Here is a 25,850-nt window from a genome sequence, read left to right as displayed (position 1 = left end):
ACGGTTTTCTGTTTTCTTAATTTTGTAAGAAAGTTGAATTTTTAGCATCATTACTGCATGATACTTCAGAAATCATTCTAATATGCTGATTTTATACGTTTATTTTCCCAGTTACTGATCGTCTTTGAATCAATGTTGAATGACACTTTTTTTTTTTTTTTTTTACCTTTATTTAATCTTTAATTTTGTTTTTATGCTGTGACATATGATATACAGTTACAGTAGATAGGATTCTTAATTCTAATACATTTGTTTTATGCAGTATAGCATCAACGTAAGATTAAGTTTAAAGCTGAAGTGTGTAATTTTTTTTTTTTTATCTTAAAATACTTTCCCCTGCCCCAATTTAACATGAAGGCATAAGTAAGGTGAATGAGGTTCTCAAAAAGTGTAAACATTTTGCACCATCGCAACATAATACTGCTTAACCACACCGGAACACTGGTTCAAGCAACCAGTTTTGGGTGAGATTTTTTTTTTTTTATCTGATCTATGGCAAAGTGTTTGGGAGGAAAGTGCAATTCTGTTTGGAACTGACACACTTGAGCTTAAGTATAAAGCTGCCTTTTCACTGCTCACAACAAACAGCGTTTGATTGACCATAAGGCATTCATTTCCTATGGAAAGTGGAATTTTCTGATCCAAATTGAGCTTTGAATGCATTAAAACATGTAAGAATATATGGTTAATTAATTAATTAAATATCTGTACTCTTTTATTCATTCTACCATAGTGAATGTTTGCAAAAAAAATTAATCAAGGCTGCCACTAGGGGACAGTCCTATTCAGACGATGTGTGTGAAAAAGCTGCTGCATTGGGTTGGACTGAACTTGTCAATCATTCTCCTCAACCACGCCCAGGTTCCCCAGGCCACGCCCCTTTGGACCAAAGTTTTTGGCATAGCAAACTGGAAAAAAAAATAAATGTGTTAACAAATCTTAGTTCTGAATAATAAAATACATCATGGCTTATATTAAATTACACTCAGGATAAAAGGTATAAGACTGTCACTGGGGCTCAGCTCAACACACTGATTAAAAAAAATCCTCATTCAGGCTTTAATTAGTTGAACAATAAATAATTAGTTGAGCAATAACCAGGTCTATCTGAAACCGAGTATCTATTGATTGGTTAAGTGATAGTAATGAGATTGAGCTGGCAGAGATCTCTCATTTGATTGATTGTACCTTTGCAATAGAGCTCTCCATCTTTATCTGTCACCGTGGTGGATTCCAGGCTCTTCCCACACAATAAACAGCGGAAGCAGGTTTTGTGCCAGGGCTATTGGATCAGAACCAGTCACAGTCTGATAAATTACTACAGTGAAATGTGCTTTACACAGCGCTGACCTGTGACAGCAGCATATTGCAGAAGTGCTGAGAAGGGAACACGTTCTCAAAATATGCGTATATTTCTGTTTGAATGGTTTAATATTAATATATTTAATTTCATAAAACAGTATAATGTATCAAAACTCTGAGTCAGCTTCTTGCTTTAATTTTAGCTGTAGTTTTACCTTTCCAGCGCCCATGACTTTCTCTGCTGCGTAAACGGCTTTAGAGCAGCGAGGACAGCGATCTGTACTCCCAAACTTCTGTGCAAACTTGTTTGAGTTATCAGATGCAGGGTGGGGGGCTTTGGGCCTTAACATAAAAACATACGCATGAGAATCACAAAACAAATGCTATTAATTAAAGTGGTACTCTATCTTTAAAGGAATTCACACACAAATAAAACTCAATTTTACTCACCCTCAGGCCATCCAAGATGTAGATGAGTTTCTTCATGAGAACAGATTTGAAGAAATGTAGAATTACATTACTTGCTCAGCAATGGATCCTCTGCAGTGAATGGGTGCCGTCAGAATGAGAGTCCAAACAGTTGATAAAAACATCACAATAATCCATGTTTTGAATTAGTTTGTAAGAAAGAAATACATCATTAAGGCTTTTTAACTTTAAACCATTGCTCCTGGCTAAAATACAAGTCCTCTATACATTTTGCTTTTTCCAATGAGAAAGTCATCTCCTCTGAATCAGGAGAGAAATATGCACAGTTTACAAGCAAAAGGAGTCTAAAACAGTTCTAATCACAGTATTATGTATTACTGGCAGAAATAGTTTAAAGTTAAAACACCTTTCATAAGACGGTAATTATTGTACTGGAGTCATGTGGATTATCGTGGTTTTTATCAGCTGTTTAGACTCTCATTCTGACGGCACCCATTCACTGCAGAGGATCCATTGGTGAACAAATTATGCAATGCTAAATTTTTCCAAATCTGTTCTGATGAAGAAACAAACTCCTCTATGGCTTGGATGGTCTGAGGGCAAGTAGATCTTTGGCAAATTTACATTTTTAGGTGAACCGTTCCTTTAAAAAATATATTTTAAAGATATTTCCAAGACATACTCTTGAGGCTGAAGTTCTTCATTATTGATGGGATCAGAACTCAAAGCTCCAGCGCCCTGGCCGTACCCATAACCTTTTGGACCATATTTCTTGCCGTAGCAGGATTTGCAGTAAATCTCAGAATTATGTGCTGCAACTGTAGTGCTGTCCAAACCTTTACGACAAGTCACTAAAGAACAGAAAGACAACTGTTTTAAAATATGACTGTAAAGACACATAAAGTATAAAATTATTAATACACACAATTCAAACATTTGATTTTGAAAGAAGTCTCTGTGGCTCAAGGCTGCATTTATTTAATAGAAATGCATTGAAAACAGTAATATGAAATATTATTCAAATTTTAAATATCTTCTCATAAAATACATTTTAAAATGTATTTATTATAAATTAAATTTTGAGCATCATTTCTGCAGTCTTCAGTGTCTCGTGATCCTTCAGAAATCATTATAAAATGCTGATTTGCTGCTCAAGAAACATTACTTTTTAGTATCAATGTTGAAAACATTTGATGCATTTTGCATTTTTTTAGCATTCTGTGATGAATAGAAAGTTCAAAAGAACAGCATTTATTTTTGCATTTTAAAATCTCTTGTTGAATCTGTTGGTAGAGACAGAGGGAGTGTAGAGTTGGAGCGTGATCTCTCGGCTCCTCCAGAGGAGCTGTCATCTCATGTCTGCGTTCGTCAGCTGCTGCACTTTCAGCCAGGACGGCTCAAGAGGCTCATGGGAGCTTGTCTTTATATCTAATTTTGGGCTGGATGAACAAGAGGCTCTGGGAGACCAAAGCATCCACAGCAGATGGAAACAGGCCCTTGAATGGTGGCGAAGTGCAGGGGTGTTTGTGTTACCAGTCTCAGACTGACTTATCACCACACTTTCTGGCATGACTCAAGCGCTTAAGAGTTAATGCTGCGCCACTGAAAGCTGCCGCTCACTGGGAAACATTTCAAAGAGTACTTTTGCTTTTGATGGCATTTTATTTCCCCAAACCCCCCCCCCCATCATCATCATTAGCTCTATATTTGCATATATTAACTGTATATTAAATATTCTGACATAACCAGATACATGAAGAAGAAGCAGAAGAAATGGGCCAGGGTTATCAGAAACTAAAACTAACACCATAAAAACAATTACTTGAAATAAAAAATAACTATTTTTACTAAAAATTAAAAACAAAAGACAACATTTCTAATTTGCATTAGTTTGTTGAAGTACTAAAATAACAAACAATAAATTAAAACACTATGTAGACAATTTGGGGCAAAAAAAAAAAATAATTCTAAAAATGACAAAAACAAAAAAACTCGAAATGAAAACAGAAAATACAAAAAATCTAATTCAAGATATTAACAAAAATTGTAATAGTAGTAATATTTAAATAACACTCCTGGGAGCTTATTGCTTTATCCTAAAATGCTGATGTTATTGAACTAATCATTTGATAGATCAATATAAAACTTAAAGGTAAATATATTTGGCAAACATACTAATGGACTCAAGGCCCAAAGGATGCACATGTTTGTATGTTTTATTAACTTATTTTAATTTATATGTTTAGTTTAATTTGGTTTAGCATTTTATTCTTCTTTATCCCTCTGGTTTTTCCTTATGTTTGTGTGTATTTAAAAAAAAAAATAATTCTAGCTAAAACGGTTCTATTCACAATGCTTTTATTTTTATTATTTGGTACCTGGTTACCTGAAAGACGTGTCTGGTGATGTTATCTATCTTAAAATGTTTCAAACCCCTCCGAACTTGACCTTTCAGGGTAAGAGTAGCATTCGGTTTATTAATGCTTTGTGGACTTACTGCAGATGAAGCAGGTTTTGTGGAAGCTCCGGCTGTTGCACTGGATCTCCTCAGCATGGTACACCGTCTTCTCACAGGCAGCACACTTGGCTCCTCCTCCCCAATTTGGCATCTTTGGCTCTGGCACAGGCTCTGACATTCACAAGAGACAATCAACGCAAAACCGCCAACAACTAGAAAGAAATCTTTACCATTTGTTAAACACTGACAAAAGCTTCATGTGACTGGTCAGATATAAAAATAGATGTATCCTATCTCAAAGTAATATGTCTCTTTCTATCTCATATCTTTGAGCAGCAGAATATCACCTCACTAGTGTGGAATGCAATGATAATGGTCCAGAAATAGAACTTGTATTAGTGCCACTGCCAGCTTACAAGTAATGACTGCTTTGTAGTGTGACTAAATTGTAAAAATATGTTTTAATATTTACATTACCGTTTTTGAAAGAAGTCAAAAACGTTGTTCACCAAGGATGCATTTATTTGATTGAAAATACTGTAAAAACAGTCATATTGTGAAATATTATTACAGTTTAAAATAACTTTTATATTTGAATATATTTTATGATGACAAAGCTGTATTTTCAGCATCATTACTCCAGTCTTCAGTGTCTCGTGATCCTTCAGAAATCATTATAAAATGCTGATTTGCTGCTCAAGATATTTGAAAGCAGTTGTGCTTCTTAATATTTGTGTGGAAACCAAGATAGAGTTTTACATAATCCTTTGGTGAATAGAAAACTTCCTTTTTGAATGATAGTAAAAAAGCCCATAGGTTTGAATGGTAGTATAACTTTATTCATATATTGATATTCTCTTTAAACATATTCTACTTTGTAAGAAGGAAAGGTTTAGTAATATCACGACTATTGAAGCAATATTAATTAGTAACTCTTTCACATAACAGATAATACAATTAACTTTCATTGAAAAGTCATTAACAGAGCTTATATGTAACATAATCATTTGATGCACGTTCAAATGTAAATATATTTGTTACATGACCTCTTTGAATGTTTTATTACCTGTTTTTGTTGTTGTTGATTTTATTGATGAAAGTCATAAGTTACCCAATCATTATCACTCAAATAAAACCTGATGCATTCTTCTAAACTCACTTTTTACAGTATTTCTTATTTCCAGTGAATATTTGTATGTAAAATGTTTACGATTACATTACAGCACAAATGATGAATCCATGGATAAACATAAAAATGCAAATGTTTAAATTCTACTTACACAGGTTATATAAGAAATCGTTTTCTGGAAATGATGCTTTCACCTCTGTCCAGCTCAGGGTCCTGATGAAGTCCATTTCTGACCCTCTTTGGTGGATCTTTATATACTGGGCATCACTCCCTCACCTCCACACACACTCACTCATAATTTCAAGAGGACCAGGAGGCCGTGCTGACATTCAAATTAGTCTGTCCTCCTAAATTAACTGCTGACAATACACAGATGCAATGCAGTTGCAGTGGCCTCCAGTCCTGAGCTCAGATATTCTACAAGCTCTGCAGTATTGGTTCAGCGCTTTAAAGGCTTGAGTGCTCAACTCGGTTTAACAACTGTGCATAGTGTGACAAGTTCACAGGCCGAATAGCCTAAATAGCTGCATATACATTACATTTTCTGGATGACTTAATATTAAAATTGAACAGACTGTACTTTACAGGAATAATTTCTATAACTACTTTGTATCTGATGCAGCACGTTGCACATAGTCTGAAAAAATTATAACGTTTAGATTTAATTCTTATTAGTAACATTATTTCTCTATAATTTCATTTAATTTAACCTATTTAATTTATTATTTAACCTAATTCAATTGTCTTTTTTCTCGCTTTTTTAAATCAGTGGAATATGAATGGCATTATTAGCCAAAATTACGGATATGCTCTTTGGCATATAATGACAATGAATGAGAATACAGCAAATATATAAAAGGCAGCGGCTATTTATACTAAGTGCAAATAGCATATTTTCTTAGAAATAGATACCATATACTAAGTGCAAATAGCTATAGATTCTATTTACACTTTATTAAAATAGCAAGATTTTCTGCTATTTATTCTAGGCCTACTTATTGCAAATAGCAATTATCTGCACCTCAGTATTGTAGTACATTATAAAACAGTACTCAATAATAACGTATTGAGTGTAAATTATAGTTTTAATTCAAACATCACATGCTTATTATTTTGAAACAGGAAGAAGCATCGATAAGTCAAATTGTTTGCAAAACGCTAAAAATAAGTTTTTGTTGACTGAACGTGCAATTCACACATAACTTACCCCCCCCCCCACCCCCCCCCAACAACACACACATACATATGATATTTTTATGATATACACTGATCACAGTACCCTTGCACAGTAACTTGGTTGAGCAACCACATCATTTCAGTATGAATTGCTGGATAACTCTGTGTTTGTGACCCATACTCTGAATTTGTGCTCTGCATTTAACCCATCCAAGTGTACACACACCTGGAGCAGTGGGCATCAATGTCATGGTATTGAAGGTGGAGAGAGTTGGTTATTCACTCCCCCACCTACAATCCCTGCCGGACCCGAGACTCAAACCCACAACCTTCGGGTTACAAGTCCAACTCTCTATCCATTAGGCCACGACTGCCCTTATTATTCTATATTAATGGAAAGATCACATAATGATTGTCAATGTTTGTTTGTCATGTTTTACAGCATTCTATGCATTTTTGGTCCTGGCCTGATGCAGAGCAGTTCTGCGGGATGAGGGTTTCCTGCTGCTGTTTCAACAGTAAAGAAAGGTATGGAGGCATGGTGGGAGCATTTCTCTAGATACTTTAGTGATTGATATTTGTGGTTTAAAATCATAAATATTCTTGTATGCAAAATGATGAGGTAAATACTATTTAGTATGACAAATATTTAGTGGACCAACACACACGTATTCTGTATTTTTAACAGGAGTGCCAAGAGGACATAAAGTGGAAGTTTGTAAGAGACATTGGCCCAGTGTTGTGCTGGATACAGAGTCACCGTGAGTTATTCTGTGGGGAGGTGAAAGGGCCTGCCTTACTCCAGATGGACAGTAAAAATCAACAAAATGCCATCAACGACTACCTGGGGTCGAATCGGATGAAGCAAGAGATGTTTTTTATTCATCTCTCAGGACCTGAAGTGGGACAATCACATTGACTCTATTGTGGAAAAAGGCCCAGCAGAAGCTATACTTCCTTCGCCAGCTGAGGAAGTTCAATCTGCCACAGGAGCTGCTGAAACAGTTCTACTCCGCCATCATTGAATCCATCCTCTGCACTTCAATAACTGTCTGGTTCAGCTCAGCTACCAAATCTGACCTCAGAAGACTACGGAGGGTAGTCCAGACTGCTGAGCGAATCATTGGTACAACCCTCCCCGTCTCCAAGAACTGTACTCATCCAGAGTGAGCAAAAGGGCTGGTAAAATCACTCTGGACCCCTCACATCCAGTACACTCCCTCTTTGAACTGTTACCGTCTGGTCGACGCTACAGAGCTCTGAGCACCAGAACGACCAGACACAGGAACAGTTTCTTCCCTCAGGCAATCTACCTCACAGTTAAATGTTCTCCCCACTGTGCAATACCGAACTGTCCATACTTATATTTATTATACATGTTTTTGATTTAATATATCATACATCTATCCACATTCCCTTGCTTAATTTGTATATAGCACATCTGTACAATACAATATTCTGATTGTTTGAGTATCCGGAGGAGCTGGACACATTCATATCAAATTGTGTTGCTGAACTAGGCTTGAAAGTCCATGCCATGAATAATCTAACAAGGCAAGGAATCTCTCTTATGTATGTGTACTGCATTTCAAGAACTGTTTATCTGATCCTTCAGCTGTTCATTTATGATAGTTGGAACATATCTCTTATAGAACATATATTTTTTTGTACAATTTTAAATGTAACTATTTTTTGTAAAATAATAAATATAAAAATACCTAATGAAGCAAGGGATGTCTGTTTATTCATCTTTAAATATTTAAATACTTACAGCCGGAAGTGCAGCACACTTGATATCATATAAGGACTTCTTTATTTTGTGTTTTTTTTTAATGCTTTATGATACAGTGAAAGATTTTGTAGAAAGAAAAGGCTGGGTTTTGAAGAATATATGGTGACTATCCACTATTAATACGTTTTTTTGATTAATTTATTTATTACAAAACTGAAATACACTGTGTTCTGTAAAGATTTATTCAATGAAATAAACACAAGAGTGGAGCACATTCATTTATCTTTATTACATACAAATCAGATTGTAAAGGCAGTTCAAATAAATGATGTGCAGATAGTAATATTACTGGATTTCATTAACATAAAATACATCTACAATATTTAATAACACCCTTAATCTAACATTCTCCCATAGTAATACATCATAACACAATGCCAAGTTATGGCAATTTAATATACTGTGGTACTTTAACACTGTGAGGCGATGCCACTCACAACAATTAAATAAAAATCATAAAAATTTGGCAATTTCCTGTTAACATTTCATACAACATTTGACCATTTTTGCTCATTCTTCCTTTTTTAACCCTAAATTTACAGCATATTTAAAGAAAACCCTGAATTGTGCTTTTATTTGGCAAATATACCCTCAGCTGTCTTGGTAAATAGCATAGCACCATGTTTGCTGTCCTGCTTTCCTCAAGAGCCTCAACAGTAAAAAGCATTAAGCACCACAGATTCATGTGAAGTTAATGCAGACCCTATAGTAAAGTAACAATATAAAGAGGAAAACATAAAAAACACTCAAAGACACATAACAAGCACACACAATGGCTCAAACAGAACAGTGTTTTTTAGCAGCGTAAGGACTGCAGGTGTGATGATCATCAGTGTGAAGGTCTTAGCTGTCCTCTGGACTCACATCAAGCTTTCTCTGAGGGATGTAGATGTTTTTGGGAGCTGTGGTGTTGGTTACAGAAGGGAAGGAGACGGGTGTGTGAAAGAAACTCTGCTGGAGGTGTTGACAGGCACCTTTAGGTGTGGTTACTAAAGTCTGCAGGAGAAGGAGAGTAAATATGCAAATGACTGTTTTAAACAAGGACTATTTGCACAAACCCAGGGAGGCTCCAAGAAAAATGCAAACTACACTATTGTTCAAAAGTTTGGAGTCTGTAAGATTTTTAAAATGTTTTTGTTTGTTTGTTTTTTAAGTGTCTTATGTTCACCAAGGCTGCATTTATTTAATCAGACATCCAGTAAAAACAGTAATATTGTGAGATATTACAATTTTAAACAACTATTTTTTTTTAAATATATTTTCAAATGTAGTTATTCCTGTGATACAGCATCAGCATCATTACTCTAGTCTTCAGTGTCACATGATCCTTCAGAAATCATTCTAATAAACCGAATTGCTACTTTATTAAAAATGTTTCTAATTATTATGAAGGTTGGTGCTTAATATTTTTGTGGAAACCACGACACATTTTTTCAGGATGCTTTGATTAATAGAAAGTCAAAAGAAAAAAAACAGCCTTCATTTGAAACAGAAATCTTCTGTAACATTATCCCCCGGTTTCACAGACAAGGCTTAAGCCTAGTCCTAGACTAAAATGTAAATCTTAGCTGTTTCAAATGAAATAAACTTGCACTGACTGATCTTAAAATATATCAGTGACTTTCTTTTGTCTCAAGATGCGCCCCAGTAATGTTTGCTCCTTTAAGAGAGGGCTTTTATTCTGACGTCGTCTGAGCAGTAACGTTAGTTCAGCCGCTCCTGCCTGCTCAAGTTTACCTATGTCGAGTCGATCGCTGAAAGGAGCCTTTACAACAAAGCATGTTTATAAAAATTACTTAAATGTCCTAATTGAACTATGGCCTAATCCTGGCTTAGTCTAAGCCCTGTCTGTGAAACCGGGCCTATAAGTGTCACTTTTAACTTTTTTTTTAAATTAATGAAAAAATCATACTGACACCAAACTTTTGAACGGCAGTGTAGGTCAAACTAAATTTAGTTTCCAAGCATTAGGAAAACTAACTTTAATGTGACTTGAATGGGCATATACTACACACATAATAAAATGTTTTTATTTATTTAAAGGAATCCTTGATATTTTGTTATTGGCCAATACTGTTTTTTTTTTTACAATTTGAAGCAAAAAATATATTATTTTACTTTTTCTATCCAGGTTTCCTAAAAACATAGTTAAGAACAACAGTTAACTATTTTGTCAAATGTAGATTATAATAGTTTAACAAATTATAACATTAGTTATTATAATAAAAATAAAAAACAAAAGTAGATTATTATTATTTATTTTTTTTTTTTTACAAAAGTGGATTGCTGACTGTACATTATCCCTTATGCTTCACTTTTTTTCCATATTGTTTCATAGCTGCAGCGGCTGTACCTGTGGTATGCTGATGAGGGTGACCGGCTGCCCGTGTATGGAGGCCGGCTGCAGAGCTCGGGCAGGTGAGATGGGCTTCACAAAGATCATGCTCTGTGGAGGGAGCCCCGGGTGGGGAGACGGAAGCGTGCCGGCCTGCTCAGGAGTGGAGTTTGGTGTGCTGGAGCCTTGGATAAGGCCCAGGTTCTGCAGGGTGAAGTTGAGAATGGCAGGACTGGGGCTGTGGATGCGATGCCCTTGAGAAGGGAAGGGAGAGACGGAAGGTATTCGGTGGAAAGGGAGCCGGGTGGGGGTGACTTCTTGAGGAAGTGGATGTCTGGAACCTGGAAAGAACAGATACATCAGTGATTGTTCAATTCGTTACGTGCATGTTTAACTGTATTTCATGAATAGTGCTTATGAATTGCCATATTTCACAAATAAAGCATTTTTGTCATTTACACAGACACAATTTCAAAAACTTGCACTATGAAACCCATTATCAAATATTTGAATTTTTAGGCTCCCAAATGCGTTTAGCATGTAATGAACAGCCAAAACGCATTAAAAAATGTTGAAAATGACCCCAAAATAATTTACTCACAAATCAAATCTCACAATTAAGTTCTGCTTTACCTAAAATCAATATTTGGTCAACTAGAAAGCATAGCTAGAAAAATTTACTTTTTTTTCTCAATCCTATAGTAAATCCTTGGGTATTGGCATACCTGCAGTTGGGGTGTGAAAGACATTGTATGTTGGTGTGGAGGCTTTGGAGCTTTCTCCAGTGGAGCACTGTGGATCTCTGAAGTTCACGATGGACTGCTGGGAGATCGGAATCAAATAACCTGCAGGGATCAAAGTCTGATGCAAAAAAAGAAATTAAGAGTCAAGACTAAAACTCATGTGAAAATAAAAACACCTAAAAACAATTTGGATCATTCCAAAAAGAGGAATATTGAGGATCAGACAGACAAAGTGCCCAGTTAGTATTCCTGCACACATGAAGTGTAGTAAATAGTATTCCTACCTCTGTATGTATGGGTCCAGATGGCAGCACCATGTCCTGAACGCTGAGCTTCTGGGCCTGTGAATGTGGTGGTCTGACAGGCGTCGGTCCGGCCTCATTGTCTGAGGTCTGAACTTTCTCCTCCTTCTCCAGGAAGGTCTCCACACAGTGCTCCAGAGGCGCTGTGCCGGTGATTAGTGAGTTCTCAGAGGGTTTGGAGAACTCCAGGTGCAGGGCTCTCGGGGAAGGCCGGTTGGTGGCAAAAGTCCCTCTATGGGCCTTTAGACGAGCTTGCAGAATCTCACACAGCTTTGGTGAAACACTCTTAAAAGGAAACACAGCAGAAGGTTAAAACTGTTACTCCATGTACTGGAAGCACATAAATTGCAGGTACTGAGCAGTTAATTTAAGACAATTCAGACTTAAAATGTCAGTTCAAACATTTAATCTATGTATCAAAAAAAGAAAAAGTTAAATATGTCTGTAATTACTGTTCATTTTCTTTTTATTATATTTACCTACGCATTTTTACTAAACATTAAAAAGCATGTGAAATATGTGGGGCCATTTTTGATTCATTGATTTATTTCTTGAAAAGACATTAATGTTTTTCAAATTAGTTTTTTGTGTGAAAAACAAACAAACAAACAAAACAAAACAAAACAAAAAAGTCCAGTTTAATGAAATTCAAAGACATGGTCATTTATTATATTATTTGGACAATAAAATATTAAATAAATAAAAATATTAAATTAAAACGTAAAATAAATATTTGCAAACATTTACAATGTAAAATAACTGTTTATGCAAAACTATCCTATGTTTTAGTTGGATGCATGTTTTGTTTATTTGCGCATTTAATTAAACGCAAAAACAAATAAAAAACGCAATCAACTAAAACACAATTTTGCACAAGTTATTAATATCATTTATTATAACAATAAATAAAAATTGGTTCTGAATTGTTTTTACTTATAAAATCTCTCTCTCTCTCTCTCTATATATATATATATATGTAAATATACCATGCCCTATATTCTGCACATAACCTCACCTTTGGCTCTATCCGCTGCAGTTTAGATGGACTTCCTGCTAAGCTCTTTTCTCCACATGGTCGTTTAAGGGTTGAGGGACTTGTTGGCTCTTTACCGTGTAATGATGGTTGGTTGGTTTGGTTACTGCTAGCTGTGGCAGCCGGTGATGTCTTTGTGTTTGCACTTCCCGGGCTCTCAAATGTCATTGAACGGACTGCTAGGCTAGTGGGCTGCGGTCTGAGAGAAGTGGGGTGCATGTAAACGGCATATGACCCGCCTGCCTGGTGCTGGGGTATCAGAACCGGGATGATGGGGGAACACGTAGAAAGGTAAGGAATTGCCCCTGCGGGAAGAACTGGGATGTGCATTCCCAAAGGCCCGTGAGACTGATGATTGCTAGCAGACGTGGATTCAGGTAGTTCGGATACTTGTGAAGTGCTTCCATTCAGAGCATCTGTCACCTCATTCTTAGGCAGAGTACGATGGCCCCTGGAAGACAAATCATGGCTGTTATATCTGAAATGGCTAGTTCATTGTCTTTTTTTGTTCTAAGAAACAGAAAGTTTACTTACGTTGATTGTTCATCTAGTTGCTTTTTGCAGATAGCAGCCAGATGAGCCATTTTGTTTTTGTAGAACTCACCGTTTGCAGAATCACCTATAAAACGAAATGGGACATTAGTTTTCAGGTGTAGTAAAAGTCTAGGGATTTATAATAGAAGAAATAGATAAACTACTGTTCAAAAGTTTGGGGTTTTTGAAAGAAGTCACAATATGCTAATTATTTTATCAAACATACAGTACAAACAGGAATATTATCACAATTTAAAATAACTGCTTTGTATTTTAAGATATTTTTTAAAGCATAATTTATTCTTGTGATGGCAAAGAATTTTCAACAATTACTCCAGTCTTCAACATCACATATTCTATGTCAGGCTTTTAATTGCAACACAAAGGACCCCCAAAATAATTTTGTTTGTGCGGTCAGATTGCAAAAAGGCAATCTCAAGCTGGAAGGCAGAAGAGAGGCTGGTACTATTAATAATGACTGACCTTAAAAGTATAAAATCCCAAAAGATCATTAGTTGGTTGCTTTCTTATGATTAAAAAACAGTTATGGCTCACCTGTCATTTTAATCGGACTAGAAGGAGCAGAGTTGATTTTTCTGCGGTCATCTTGTATGCTCTTGACCAGCTTGACTAAGGAATGATGTCGAGTAAAACCTCGCTTTGTTCCAGGTGAGGAAAAGAGATTTTTGGCACAGTTGTCAACAGAGGAACGAGACTCCAGAGGCCGTGATGCTGTCGATGAAGCTGAGGTCCCCAGATCTATAAAACAAACATAAGCAATAACAACACGTGATATAAGAAGTGAACATATAGACAGACAGCTTAAAATAAATACTATAAATAGGATTACGCGCAATTTCATGTGAAATATGTTACACTTACCCTTTGGAGATGGTATGTCTTCTGGCCCAGTCCACTTGAAAGCAGGCTTTCTTCCTCTATCCTCAGTCACATGCACTTTCTTTATCAGCTCTAGGCTGCTCAAAACATTTGCAATGTCATAAAGTCTGCGGATCTTAGCTGGCAACAAAAAAAGAGATAATTTAGATAATTCCATCTTCAGCAGAGTTAAAATGCAGATGCGTATTAGACTCAAGCATTAAAAAATGAGTTTCTTCAAAGCAGGATTTATTGGGTGAGTACACTTGGTAATGCACTTTTGCAAGATTTGTACCTGTCCGCTGAAATTGATAACAAATGTGCCATCCACTATAATAATGATGCAAAGTGCTTTTAATATGTACGATGAGAACAGCACTCACTTTTGAACTTGTTTTTGTCCTGATCCACAATGTGGTCTTCACCGATGAGGATCTTGGCAGCTATTTCGAGACTGACCACAGGAGGGCTGGATACCAGGAACAACATGACGAACTTCTGACTCATCACTCTCAGAGATTTGTCTTTACGACTGTTTGCCGAAGCTGCAGATAAAAAGCAAGGTCAATGGGTCTCAGTTAAATATGTGTACAAATCATGATTCACTGATAACTTTCATACTAACATAATTCTACATTTCCCAAAAATAAAGTAGGATTCATTGAAATCGCACAAACTTAAAAATCACATACTCTCTGTGGCCTTATAATCCTGATAAGTTTACAGTAAAGAATAATTATAGAATGAGCTGCAAGGTTTGTCTGCATAAAAATGCATTTAAAACAAGTTTTTATCATCTGAAATGTGCTGCAATTACAATGCAGTGAAAGATAATGCAATTACTGTCAGGCCTGCAAAACATACGCAAAGCGCTCACATTTAGAAAAAAAAGTATGTGAGCCCAAGTGTATTTGTTCAGTGCATTTCCCACACATCGGCAGTTTCAGATTTGCTGTTAAATTTATAGGATTTGTTGCAGAGAGGGAACTAAAACACTTCTATAGTTTATAATGTTTTGTTTTATTTACCAGTTTCTACATTATTTCAAAACATTCTAATAAAATGTGACTTATATGCACCTTTTTTTAATTTCAGCAATAAATCATTACCATTACAATGAAATTAAGAACAAATTCACAATTCAAAAATGATTTTTTTTTTCATGAGAAATTCTTCTATTTGTACAAATGCAAAATAATCCACACAATTATTTGTAAATGCAACCAAATGCCTTTAAATCATGCATAGATAAATGCATCTAAGATGGTCAGACCTGCTTTAGGATCTGCTCCTGAAAACTCTGTTTGACCAGAGTCTCCATCTATATCAAAACTGGACATTTCTTCATTCTCCTTCTCCTCTCCGTCCAAGTCAAACTCTCTCTCTTCTTGCTCTAGGCTTCTTTGACGGATCTGCTGCATCAGTTGGTTGTAGTGGTTCTCTTTGCCGGCCCGTTTCAGCATGGCAAGTGTCTGTGCAAGTTTCACTCGGCCATGCCACGTGTAGCGGTTCTTAGCCAGTCGGCTGACCATGTTTAGGCTCTCGAGAACGTTCATGATATCGTAGATGCGACGTCGCTCCACATCTGAGAGGTTAGCGAGAATGGAAGCAATTAAGATCGATGAAACGCATGATTTGGTGACTGAAATAAGTCGTTTTGTTTGATCATTGAACAACTTACTTAGTTCTGTCGCCACATCGTCGAGGCTAATGTCGTTGTTTACAGCAGGATTGGGGTAGTTTGGGTACCTTGCAAGAAATTTGTAACACAGCAAACCCAGGCTTTTGTCTTTACGGCTTATCTGGAGCTTTTCTACTTCTTCCCCTTGTTCAGGCTCCTGTGTGGAAAACACACACATATATCAAACATTTTTTTTAGCAATACAGAGAGTTAATTAACAAATAGTGGGAGTTGCACGCAGACTTTTATCGATACCTGTGAGTTTTCCGACTCGCCGCTGTCTACGGCTCTTTCTTTCTCGCGGTTACGAATCTCAGGACTGGCTGCACTGATGAGCATCTTCAGGTTGGAGGTAGGTGTCCAGGGATCGCTTGATGGTGCCTCAAGGCCCTTAGTAGGTGTTGTCAGGGGCCCCATGTTCTTATGGCTCTCCAGTAACACAGCTTCTGAAGCCTTACTTGAGTTTTTTAGTGGTGTTTGTGGCTCCACAAAAACATGCCCCTATTATATAGAAAAACATTAGGTCTTATTGATCATAATCATGATGTTTTTCAAGAAATGCTTTTAGAGGAGAGTTGCCCAAAACCTTTTACTACAAAGGGCCAAAAACAAAACTCTTAATTGTTCAATTATGTCCAACTATATTATATTAAGACATTTTTAGTGTTAAGACAGGAAGATAAATTAGAAATGAAGATATGCTTCAATGGTTTATTTTTCCCGTCCTCTTGTGATATGATATGACAAGACAAATCAAAGGTCAACACAGACCAGCTTTGTCCTGGAGGCCCTTGTTTGGGCATGTTTGCTCTAGAGAATGAAAAGTTAACTATAGATTCTTCAAATCACTCTTTTGCTGACAATAAAATCTGCCAAGCCAAAATATTTATAACTGACCTTGTCATTTTCTGATCTTTCCTTGAATGGACTTAAAGGCTTCCTGATTAGCTTTTGACCTTCTGATAATGTACTGGACATTTTCCACCTAAAGAAAAGAACACACCGAGGCAACGTTAAAATAATCAACGTTCACTTATTATTATTTAACGTTACATTTAATAAAGCAGTCCTACCGTTTCTTTACAGCATTATACATTCTTGGAGACAACATTGTGAGGATCGGTCCAGGTACAACGTTCAACAATTTCTCACTCAGCTAAAACTGATTTTTAAAACTTAACAGATGCCAATCAATGTGCGTAAATTGAAAAGTATTATGATTTCAAATTACAGTGTTGTTTTTTTTTGCTCTTAGCGATAACTGACAAGCGTTCCATCGAATGGCTGCGGAGAACTCGTACGAAAACACGCCCCCAACTGACAGCAGCCAATAAGCGCGGCGCTAGGAGGCGGGACTTCGCCGTGTCCCGCGCGCCTCCACACTTTTTGAAATCTTGGCGCGGAATCTCGCCGATTGCAAAAGATTTAATCCGGAAGTTACTAACTTTAATACAACTTTAAATAATTAGTTTAGTTTCCGATGATCGTGCGCCTTGAATAACTCAAACAGCCTTCGTAAACTATTAAGCAGTTTTTAAAATGATCAGAGTACCAGCAGAGGTAACAGTTAGCTAATAATAGCTCAGTCGCTTACGTGCTGTATCTTTATTTAGTATAAAGTACATAATTATAGCGCAGGAACTAATTATATAAATATACGTACGAATTTATATCAAGACGGTAGACATGTTGGCTCATAACACTAAAACTTAGTTAGTTAGCGCGGGTTCAAAACTAACTTACCAAGAGCCGCCAGTCTGGGATGTGTCCTAAATGTATGATATTGAATGTAATTATCGTACGTATTATATTATATGGACAAATATGGATATTATACGGATATGTTAAACCAAAACAAGCCTGAAACCAGCTAGCTCACAAGCTTACAGCCAACCACATAACATTACACTTCTGCCCAGTCTACATAACATAGAGCAAAACTACAAAAACATGATAAAATATAAAAGCTACTCACCCAAAAAGAGAAATGTACCACTTTCACATACTACTCGACATCAGTTGTGCCCATAAATCCGTAGGAATACTGTACAGGTAGCTAACATATACAGCTCCAGGGCTCCTATAATACCGGACTTCTGTAACTTTTAATAATTAAAAGTCGTATCAAAGTAACCGAAAATTAATAAAAAAGAGAAAACAAACAGCTTTTGATGCATAGCTGAGGAAAAGTTGTATGTGGCCGTTTCCTAGTGAGTTAAAAAGTTTATTAGATCTGTCTGACCATTTGTCCCGCCTAGATACTGGACACAGCGCGCTACACTCTGCCCCGCCTCCTCTCGCCTCTCCACCAATCACAGCTCGAGGGACCCAGACTGGAGGCGGAGTCAGACGTCCTCTGCAGGCTGTTGCGTGATCCTAGACACGTCACAGTAAAAACAGCAGTTTAGCCACTTCCTTCTCATTTCAGAAGACAAATGTACTCAATTGAGAGAAAATGTGTTTTGACAGGGATTCAGTTTTATTGAAAGTTCATATTTTTTCTTAAAAACATCCAATGTGCATAGTTTTTCTTTTCTTTTTTAAAAAATATTTCTCTCATGCTCACCAAGCCTGTATTTATTTGTTAAAAAATACAGTAAAATTGTGAAACATTATTACAATCTAAAGTATCTGTTTTCTATATGATTATATTTGATAAAATATAATTTATTTTAAGCAAAATTTCCACCAGTCCTCAGTGGCACATGCTGATTTGGTGCTCAAGAATGCATGCATGTATTTATTTATTTATTTTTAAAGCACAATAAATAACGGTGGTACCCCCTTTTCCCCATAAGATTCTTTGATAAAAATTTCACAAGAACATTTATTTGAAATATAAATATTCTGTAACATTATATATTTTTTTTATTGTCACCTTTAACCAGTTTAGTCCATCCTTGCTCAATGTTTTTTTTTTTTTTTTATCATTTAGCTTACTTATCCCATACTTTAGAATGCTAGTACATCATGGTTTATATAAAAATGTATAGCAGCACAAGTGTTTTCAACATTGATAATAATAAGAAGAAATGTTTTGTGTAATCAGCATATTAGAATGACGTGAGCGCGAACATTTACTTGCAAATTTTATGTTTTTTCCCCCATCTTTTCTCGCATTGAAGTGTATGAGATCTAACTATTGAATATGAAACGAATCTAGCCCAGTCATGTTATTCTTGCAGCACAGTACATTGTCAGATTATCGCTTGCGACACTTCCGTCGTCTGCCGCTAGGTGCCACTGTACGCGTTCGCTGTGGCCGTTTCTATGGAGACGGTCGCCGGTATGAAGCGGCTTGAAAAGAGCAGTGTGCGCGGAATGACGTAATGTGATGGATAGAAGCCGCTGTAGCGCCGGTCCCGCGCCGCGTGCACTCTCTCAGCGGACTCTCTGCGCTCCTGTTTGGGTGAGGTCTGTCTTTTATTTATTATTATTATGGTGATTAAATAAGCGCTTCGGAGTTGACTACGCTTTGTCACACATTATCTATAAGCGTTGCGGTCTGAATTGCTGTTCAATATTATATATTTGTATATTGAATCATGTAAGAATGCGAGTGTTATGAAGGAGGGGCTGCATGGCAGGGATATTATTACTTAAACTAAGAGTTTCAATCCACATTCATGCATCTAAAATGGCAAAAGTCGGAATAATGTTTTAAAGTATTTTAAAGCAAATCTTTAGATGGTTATTTGTTTGAAATCAAGCTTGCACAATATGTAAGAAATTGAGAGAAAATGTTATTATTTTTTTTGTTTATTGAATGTTTTATGATGAATTGTGATATATTATACTATTATATAACTATAATATATAAATATCAATGTATGCAATCACGCTTGTTTAGCAGCTTCTCAGTCTTTCTCATTAAAGTTGTAAAAATAATGCATTTTCGTTTGGATATCTGACAATATGACATATTGCTTGTGGTGTAAATAGTTAGTGTTAAGTGTTACTTTTGAAGTGTAAGTTATTTTGTCCTCACTTTGTCATTTTTTATTGAAATGAAATGAAATTTGCTTTGTTTTGTTTCCTTCTGACCCACGTGCTCCTGTTTATGTAAAGAAGACCAATCCTGGAGCAAAAGTACCATCTCTGGATTTGTGCTTTTTGAGGATTTTACAAGACCCGGCTGTGATGTAAAGCTGCAAGAACATGCCGCTGTGTCATTTGCATGTTTTCAGATCATCGGGAAAATGACTTTGTGAATACAGAAATGTGTAATTATGAAGTTGGGGGTCGCTGGTCACAGGGGCCCTTCCCCCCTTCTCGATGCCTGTCACAGAGCGGCCGTGCTGGGCTTCATCTGAAGGGATGCACCATGGTGTGATCACACGTCTGTCCTACCCCAGACTCAATGAATCGCACGAATGAATGGACATTACTGTGGCAAAGGGAATTAGCTCGGTTGCATAGGGACTTTGGATTTGGGAATACTGGAACCTGTCGGAAAGTGTTGGATTTATATTTGAAGAAGTGCAGTGGATACTTCAAGGAGTGTTTTTGGAAGATGTCTGATAAGGGAGCTGAGGCGTCTACATCTCAGTCCACAAAGCGGAAGCAGGTGATTCATGGTCTGGAAGATCAGAAGAAGGTTAGTGCTTTGATTTGAGATGGTAGATAGCATCATACCTTGTGTAAAACTACAGCGTTTCCTAAATTTGATGCTTGATATTTTCCTAAACACCCCTAATTTGCCTTTAAACATTTCTGCTTCCAAACATAATTGTCTGGATTTGTTGCCTCAATTGCTGTTTGCAACTTTTTAATATTTTTAGAGTTTTATTTTCATGCTAAAGTAGACACTTGGAACACTTTCACCTTGGCAATGCTGCACATTATCCAGTGATTTATGGTCAGCTGAGGCCACGCACGTCCCTTGGCATATGGCCCAATAGCATAGCACCAGGTGCAATGGCCGCTTAATTGACTTGTGCTGAGATGTGTGTGTCTACTTTATGACTGCTTGCAAATGCATGTGCTGACCACAAAGCTTGCGGATAATTTTAGACTTTATTGCAGTGAAGCACGAGAAAAATGATGCCAGAGTCTTGGTTTAGTTTTATTTGAAAGCAAATAAATGCCTCTCAGTGCAGATTATCACTCATGCAAGTTTTATAATAAAATAAACAACTAGTAATGCAGAATAACTTCAGGGCAGGCATCACAAACCTAGGCGTTCTTTGCATCCGATCCAGTTTCAGGCGCATTCTGCTCTCAAGAGCCGAACTAATTGGCTTAGAGATTCCTCAAGGCCCATGTTTCACTTCCGTCTTTGGGAATCTGATTTTACATGTAAACGGATACCCATTTGCTTGCCTGTCCAAGTATGACATGTTTTGCTTGGTGTAAATCCTAGCGTGAAGCGAGTAGATGAGGCTTGGGCTTCCTGGTTGCCCAGCTGGATCCTTCAGGGACATTTTGGTCTCTCGCCTAGACTTAAAGGAGAGTCTTAGAGGACTATTAAAATATACAGACTCATTTTGCTGAAATTTTTGGTCGATGGGCTTTTTTCCATCGTCCTCTTTGGTTTGAGTCGATTAGATATGCAAAATTGATCACCTGGGATTTTAGTAGAACATGAATTAATTAAAGTAGCAAAAAGCACAGCTGCTGTTTTCCAATTTTCCAGCATGATGAACTCTTGTTAGGACACTACGCCTTCGCTAAGACGGACGCACACCGTGACATAAAGAAGATTGTTGGCATAAAAGCCAAAATTTAACTAATTCCATATTCAAGTTATCAAAAGGATGATATGAATCAGTAATTTGTTTAGTTTGAACGAGGCGCTGTATTTTGTATTGCACAATAGTCTCTGCCAACCGAAACCGGTGGTTTTGAATAGGTCTATCCGTCTGCCAGTATAAGGTCCATTGTTTGTGGAATAACAGGGGTCTCCCTGGATCTGATGCTAGGTGTTTCCCAATTACCTCATGCTATATAGATTTTCCTGAGAGAGCTGCTTCTGCTTTGGCTAATTGGATTTTCTCCCACTATTCGGCCTGATTTTTTGATTACGTGTGTTCATCAAATGACATTTCCTGGGAGAGAAGCAGGTAACGCACTTCATTGTGGAATTGCTCGTTGATGTGAAGCTTACATCATTTTTTATTTTTTTTTCAATCTGAAGCTATGAATTTTAGATTAGGGCCTGGTAATGACAAAGCGCCAGTGAACTCCTGTTCTCTGTTCATTGACAGAAGGAAGGGTGACTCAATGAAGAGACTGAATAAAACATTAATGAAATAGATATAATTGAAAAAGTATAGTGGCTTATATTGAGAAGCATCTCCGAATGTTGCATTGCTTTGTTTGGCTTCAGGAGAAACTAAAGTGCGTTCTGCAAGTGTTTTCTGCTACCATCAATGCAAAGCACAAGAGAAGGTTTCTTAATGGATAGCTATTTGGTTGCATTTCCATTCCATTCTGTGATTTTTGGGGGCCTGTGAAATGAAAATTCAGTCATCATCATTTACTCTACCTCAGGTTGTTCCAAACCAGTTTGAGTTTTTTCTTCTGTTGAACACAAAAGAAGATATTTTGAAGAACCAACCATTTGACAGTAGCCATTGACATCCATACAGAAAAAAATCATGTGGAAGTCAATGGCTACTGTGAACTTTGGATGGGTAAATGAGCACAGAATTTAATTTTTTTTAACCTCTGTTTAAATATTTTAATTCAAGTTGGCAAATGGCTATAGTAAGAAGCTTGTTTTTGAGAATAATTGATGGTAAAATGATAGCGCGGAGGTTGCCCTTAATGTTATCGGTGTGTGAATTAAGTTTGCTGTATTTTTAGAGTGCAATCATGTTTTTGTGATACACTTGTGATATGTAAATCTATGATGATTTGATAAGTAATGACACATAGTCTACTTTTTTGGTGATGTACCATATGTACCGCATTCTTTTGACTATCTTCCAATCTTACTTTTGTGGTTACTGAAATGCCAATTGAAAACTTAAAACTTACTTGCAAAAGAATATGTATTTTTAAGACCCCCATGCCTTTGCCCTTGCTTTTTACATTAGCCTAGCTAAATAACAGATCATGCTTTAATGTATTTATACTTGCCTACTTTTTATATTTCCTCTTACTTTGATTTCTTAATTTAGAAAGTAAAAGAAACAATCTCAGTGAAATTACAGGTTTTTTCAAATCTCAGGTTCATCTTTTGCTTGTTTTATCAACCGCTGAAACTGACTCTCTGACCGCTGAAGAACCTGAGATCGTTTTTTAAGCGATGGTTGGCTACTAACACAAACAGCCAGTTCTCAGAAGAATGTTTTTATTCTTTTCACCATTTCTGCCCTGTTGATTCATAACCTAAAAAGAGCTGATTTTTAAATATGTTGAATCGGTTTGCTTTTGAAATTTGAACTCCTGTTGGTTAACATGGCTACTGTGTCAGTAGTGTACATTAGACTGTGTTTATTGAGGCCACACACAGTGGAAACAGACAAGTGCTATTATATTTCCTTCAGTATTTTGCCTGAAGACACAGTTTAATATCTCACATCTTATTAAAAGGAACAAAATGCTGTTTATATATGATGTGAGATGTTAACAGGTGAAAAAAATATGAATGCATTTTTAATTGTATTTCAATTGCAATCTCTTTGCAATGGGATGTCTAGATCAGGGAAAAAGCTTTTACATAGATCAGCAGTTGCATGTGATTCCCTGTCAAGAGAAACCGTTTCTTCTGAAACATGTCTGGAGAGATTTCCTGTGCTATTGGGAATGGGAGAGTGACGCTAATTGTAAATCAAACTGTTTGGCTGTGACATCTTGGACATCAGATTGCTCTCATTAGGATGAGAAGCCTGTGTGTGTTTGTGCTTGAGCTGAGAGACTGTTTGTTTTGATCTCCTTCACTTTATATATATATTATGTCATATGGTGTGAAGGGTTGAAGTGTTAAAGTGTCTGTGTGTTTTGACTTATTAAGGCCACTGCCTTTGATATTGATACTCTTTGGGATCATTTTGACAGTAAAGAGAGAATGATGGCATGCTTTTAAATTTTTGATGCCATATGACCCCAAATATGATGATCTCTCATCCACTGATATAATGACCACGTATTACTATTTTTATTTATACAGCCCCATTTATGCTGTGAACTATTTTATTAAATATTAATATTATTAATATCATTAGTTTTATTAAATATTACTATCAAAAACATCAATTAAATATTAATATATAATATCACATGTCCTTTTACAAAAACATGTTGTTTCCTAAATTCAATTTTGTCTTTAATTATTATAAATTTTTTTTTAAATAAATTGTTAATTCGCAAAAGTGAAAGCAAAATATAAAAAAATCAGGAAAAACAGCTTTACAGAGAATACTGGCTTAGTTAGAATAAAATAGTCTGTAAATAGCATAAAAGTGTCAAAAAAAAAAAGAGAAAAAGATACCTGACCTGTTAAAATGTATTAAATGTATTCAGTTGGATAATATTATTTTAATAATATTCAAATAATGTATTAATTTTACATATTTTATTAACATGTTAACTTTGGCAAAAGTAAAACATTTTGTAAAGTTTTTTTTTTTCTCTTCATTTTCAGCATTTTCTCATGAGTCTTTTAAAACCTCTGTCATTGGCTATATTTGCAAAAATGTTGAGAGACGATGAAAGAAGAATACACTTATGGAAAGAGCCTTCTAAACTTTTTCATCAAGTCTTGATTCATTATAAATATTCAATCACCTTTTTGTTTTCTCCTGGAATAAATGTCGGTTTTGCATGGTGTTGTCTTGTATTGCATGTATATGCCAAACAAGCGATATCTCTATCCTTAATCATTTAAGTGTATTGGCAGTAATGTTCTGGCTGTTACAGATTTAACTGGACTGCTAAAACTGCATCAAAGACACTAATTGCCATTTTGAACAGTATATGTTTGTGCACCTTTATTTAGTAATGTTGGCTTCCTTCCCAGAAATGCAAAGAGAGCGAGAGAGACTGCTGACAGCCTTGACTGATCATTTGCCACTGGCCCATTCTAGAAATATCTGAGTCTAATTGAACATAATATCAGTGAGGCAGGAAAGCTCATTGAAAAATGACTGTCACGGCCTCTTTATTTACAGCCAACCATTATCACCGTAATCAAGTTTTCCTCCCCTTCCCCCCGCCAGAATTTCTCCACTGGAGATGAGAAGAACTGTGCTTGGCTCTCTCTTTTTACACCTATTTGACAATTCATCTCAATAACTCCTGCGAGGAACTGCTCATCCGTAGAGGAAGGTCTTACTCTCTTCCGGCAGAGATCTGAGTAGAGACATAAGGTTTCTGACTGATGATGACAGTACAGGCCACTGTATTATGATCAGAGGATTGGATAGTAGTGAAATGGTTTGTATGGTATTGTAGTGAATTTTTGTATGGTATAGTAGGACATTGTTTAGTATACTACAGTTTGTTGTATAATATAGCATCATATTGCATAGCTCAGTCATATTGTAGAGTTGTAATGTACAGCACAGTGAACTATATTAACCCCCACTGCAGAATTTTGTGGGAATTTCATTTGATTTTTGGTGCCTAAATAGAATTTAATTTCAGCACGTTGCTGTTTGCAGTATTTTTGTGACAGGAATCTCAGAACGGCCTGATTTGAGAAAGGGGATTGTAAAATAGGGATTAAAAAAAAAACATTGGGTGGATTTTTATAATTATAGGATGGATGTGTACACACACTTCCAACACACATTTGTTCAAACAACTTGAAAAGTGAATTTTGCATCCGATGACCCCTTTAAGAAAAACATCTTTTAAGTGGTTTAAATGATAGAGTTGATTTTAAAAAGTAGACTGGAATATATAATTACAAATTGATCAGAAACACCAATGTGCTGCTGATTAATGAGCCTGTAACATTAAATGCACTTACTGTGTAAAATTAATTTGTTAAAGGATTTCATTTGTCTCTGTTCATTGATGTAACTGATTTGGTCCAACTTCTTAACTGGTGAATAGTTAGTTTATTTACAGAAGCTTCATCCACTAAGAGCAGTCGAGTTTACTTCAA

At 36.3% G+C, this 25,850-nt stretch overlaps 3 protein-coding genes across 8 annotated transcripts in view; 1 reads left to right on the top strand and 2 right to left on the bottom strand.

The window, feature by feature from the left end:
- Nucleotides 1–163: 163 nt before the first annotated feature.
- LOC306884169 (cysteine and glycine-rich protein 3-like) lies at nt 164–5,743 on the bottom strand. 5 transcript variants are annotated; one of them, XM_079439885.1, is made up of 6 exons: nt 5,470–5,743; nt 4,229–4,360; nt 2,414–2,582; nt 1,518–1,644; nt 1,189–1,282; nt 164–908 (listed from the first exon to the last, which is right to left on the bottom strand). In XM_079439885.1, exons 2-6 carry the CDS (start codon nt 4,338–4,340, stop codon nt 835–837), a joined length of 576 nt encoding a protein of 191 aa, XP_079296011.1. In that variant the 5' UTR covers nt 4,341–4,360; nt 5,470–5,743; the 3' UTR covers nt 164–834. The 5 variants fall into 5 exon arrangements, with proteins under 5 accessions (XP_079296011.1, XP_079296009.1, XP_079296013.1 ...); XM_079439883.1 differs by having other exon boundaries at nt 194–908; nt 1,189–1,415; nt 5,470–5,588; XM_079439887.1 differs by having other exon boundaries at nt 194–908; nt 1,189–1,307; nt 5,470–5,546.
- A 2,674-nt stretch (nt 5,744–8,417) lies between these two features.
- Nucleotides 8,418–18,056, bottom strand: e2f8 (E2F transcription factor 8). 2 transcript variants are annotated; one of them, XM_079430673.1, is made up of 14 exons: nt 17,769–18,056; nt 16,691–16,778; nt 16,049–16,294; nt 15,794–15,950; nt 15,386–15,697; nt 14,496–14,657; nt 14,116–14,253; nt 13,789–13,992; nt 13,234–13,318; nt 12,682–13,150; nt 11,649–11,951; nt 11,347–11,482; nt 10,640–10,962; nt 8,418–9,282 (listed from the first exon to the last, which is right to left on the bottom strand). In XM_079430673.1, exons 2-14 carry the CDS (start codon nt 16,769–16,771, stop codon nt 9,130–9,132), a joined length of 2,769 nt encoding a protein of 922 aa, XP_079286799.1. In that variant the 5' UTR covers nt 16,772–16,778; nt 17,769–18,056; the 3' UTR covers nt 8,418–9,129. The 2 variants fall into 2 exon arrangements, with proteins under 2 accessions (XP_079286799.1, XP_079286798.1); XM_079430672.1 differs by lacking the exon at nt 17,769–18,056 and adding an exon at nt 16,867–17,009 and having other exon boundaries at nt 8,448–9,282.
- Nucleotides 18,057–19,140: 1,084 nt separating this feature from the next.
- LOC306882475 (neuron navigator 2-like) overlaps nt 19,141–25,850 on the top strand; it is a 204,246-nt gene continuing 197,536 nt past the window's right edge. The window contains exons 1-2 of the mRNA XM_079437118.1: nt 19,141–19,207; nt 19,865–20,390. Coding sequence (XP_079293244.1) covers nt 20,154–20,390 — 237 coding nt within the window. The 5' untranslated portion in view covers nt 19,141–19,207; nt 19,865–20,153. The remainder of the gene's footprint in view (nt 19,208–19,864; nt 20,391–25,850) is intronic.

The sequence above is a fragment of the Barbus barbus genome (assembly GCF_936440315.1).
Source record: "Barbus barbus genome assembly, chromosome: 2".
Lineage (NCBI taxonomy): Eukaryota > Metazoa > Chordata > Actinopteri > Cypriniformes > Cyprinidae > Barbus > Barbus barbus.
The sequence above is the reverse complement of the archived record's forward strand: the minus strand, read 5'-3'. Positions and strand labels throughout refer to the sequence as shown.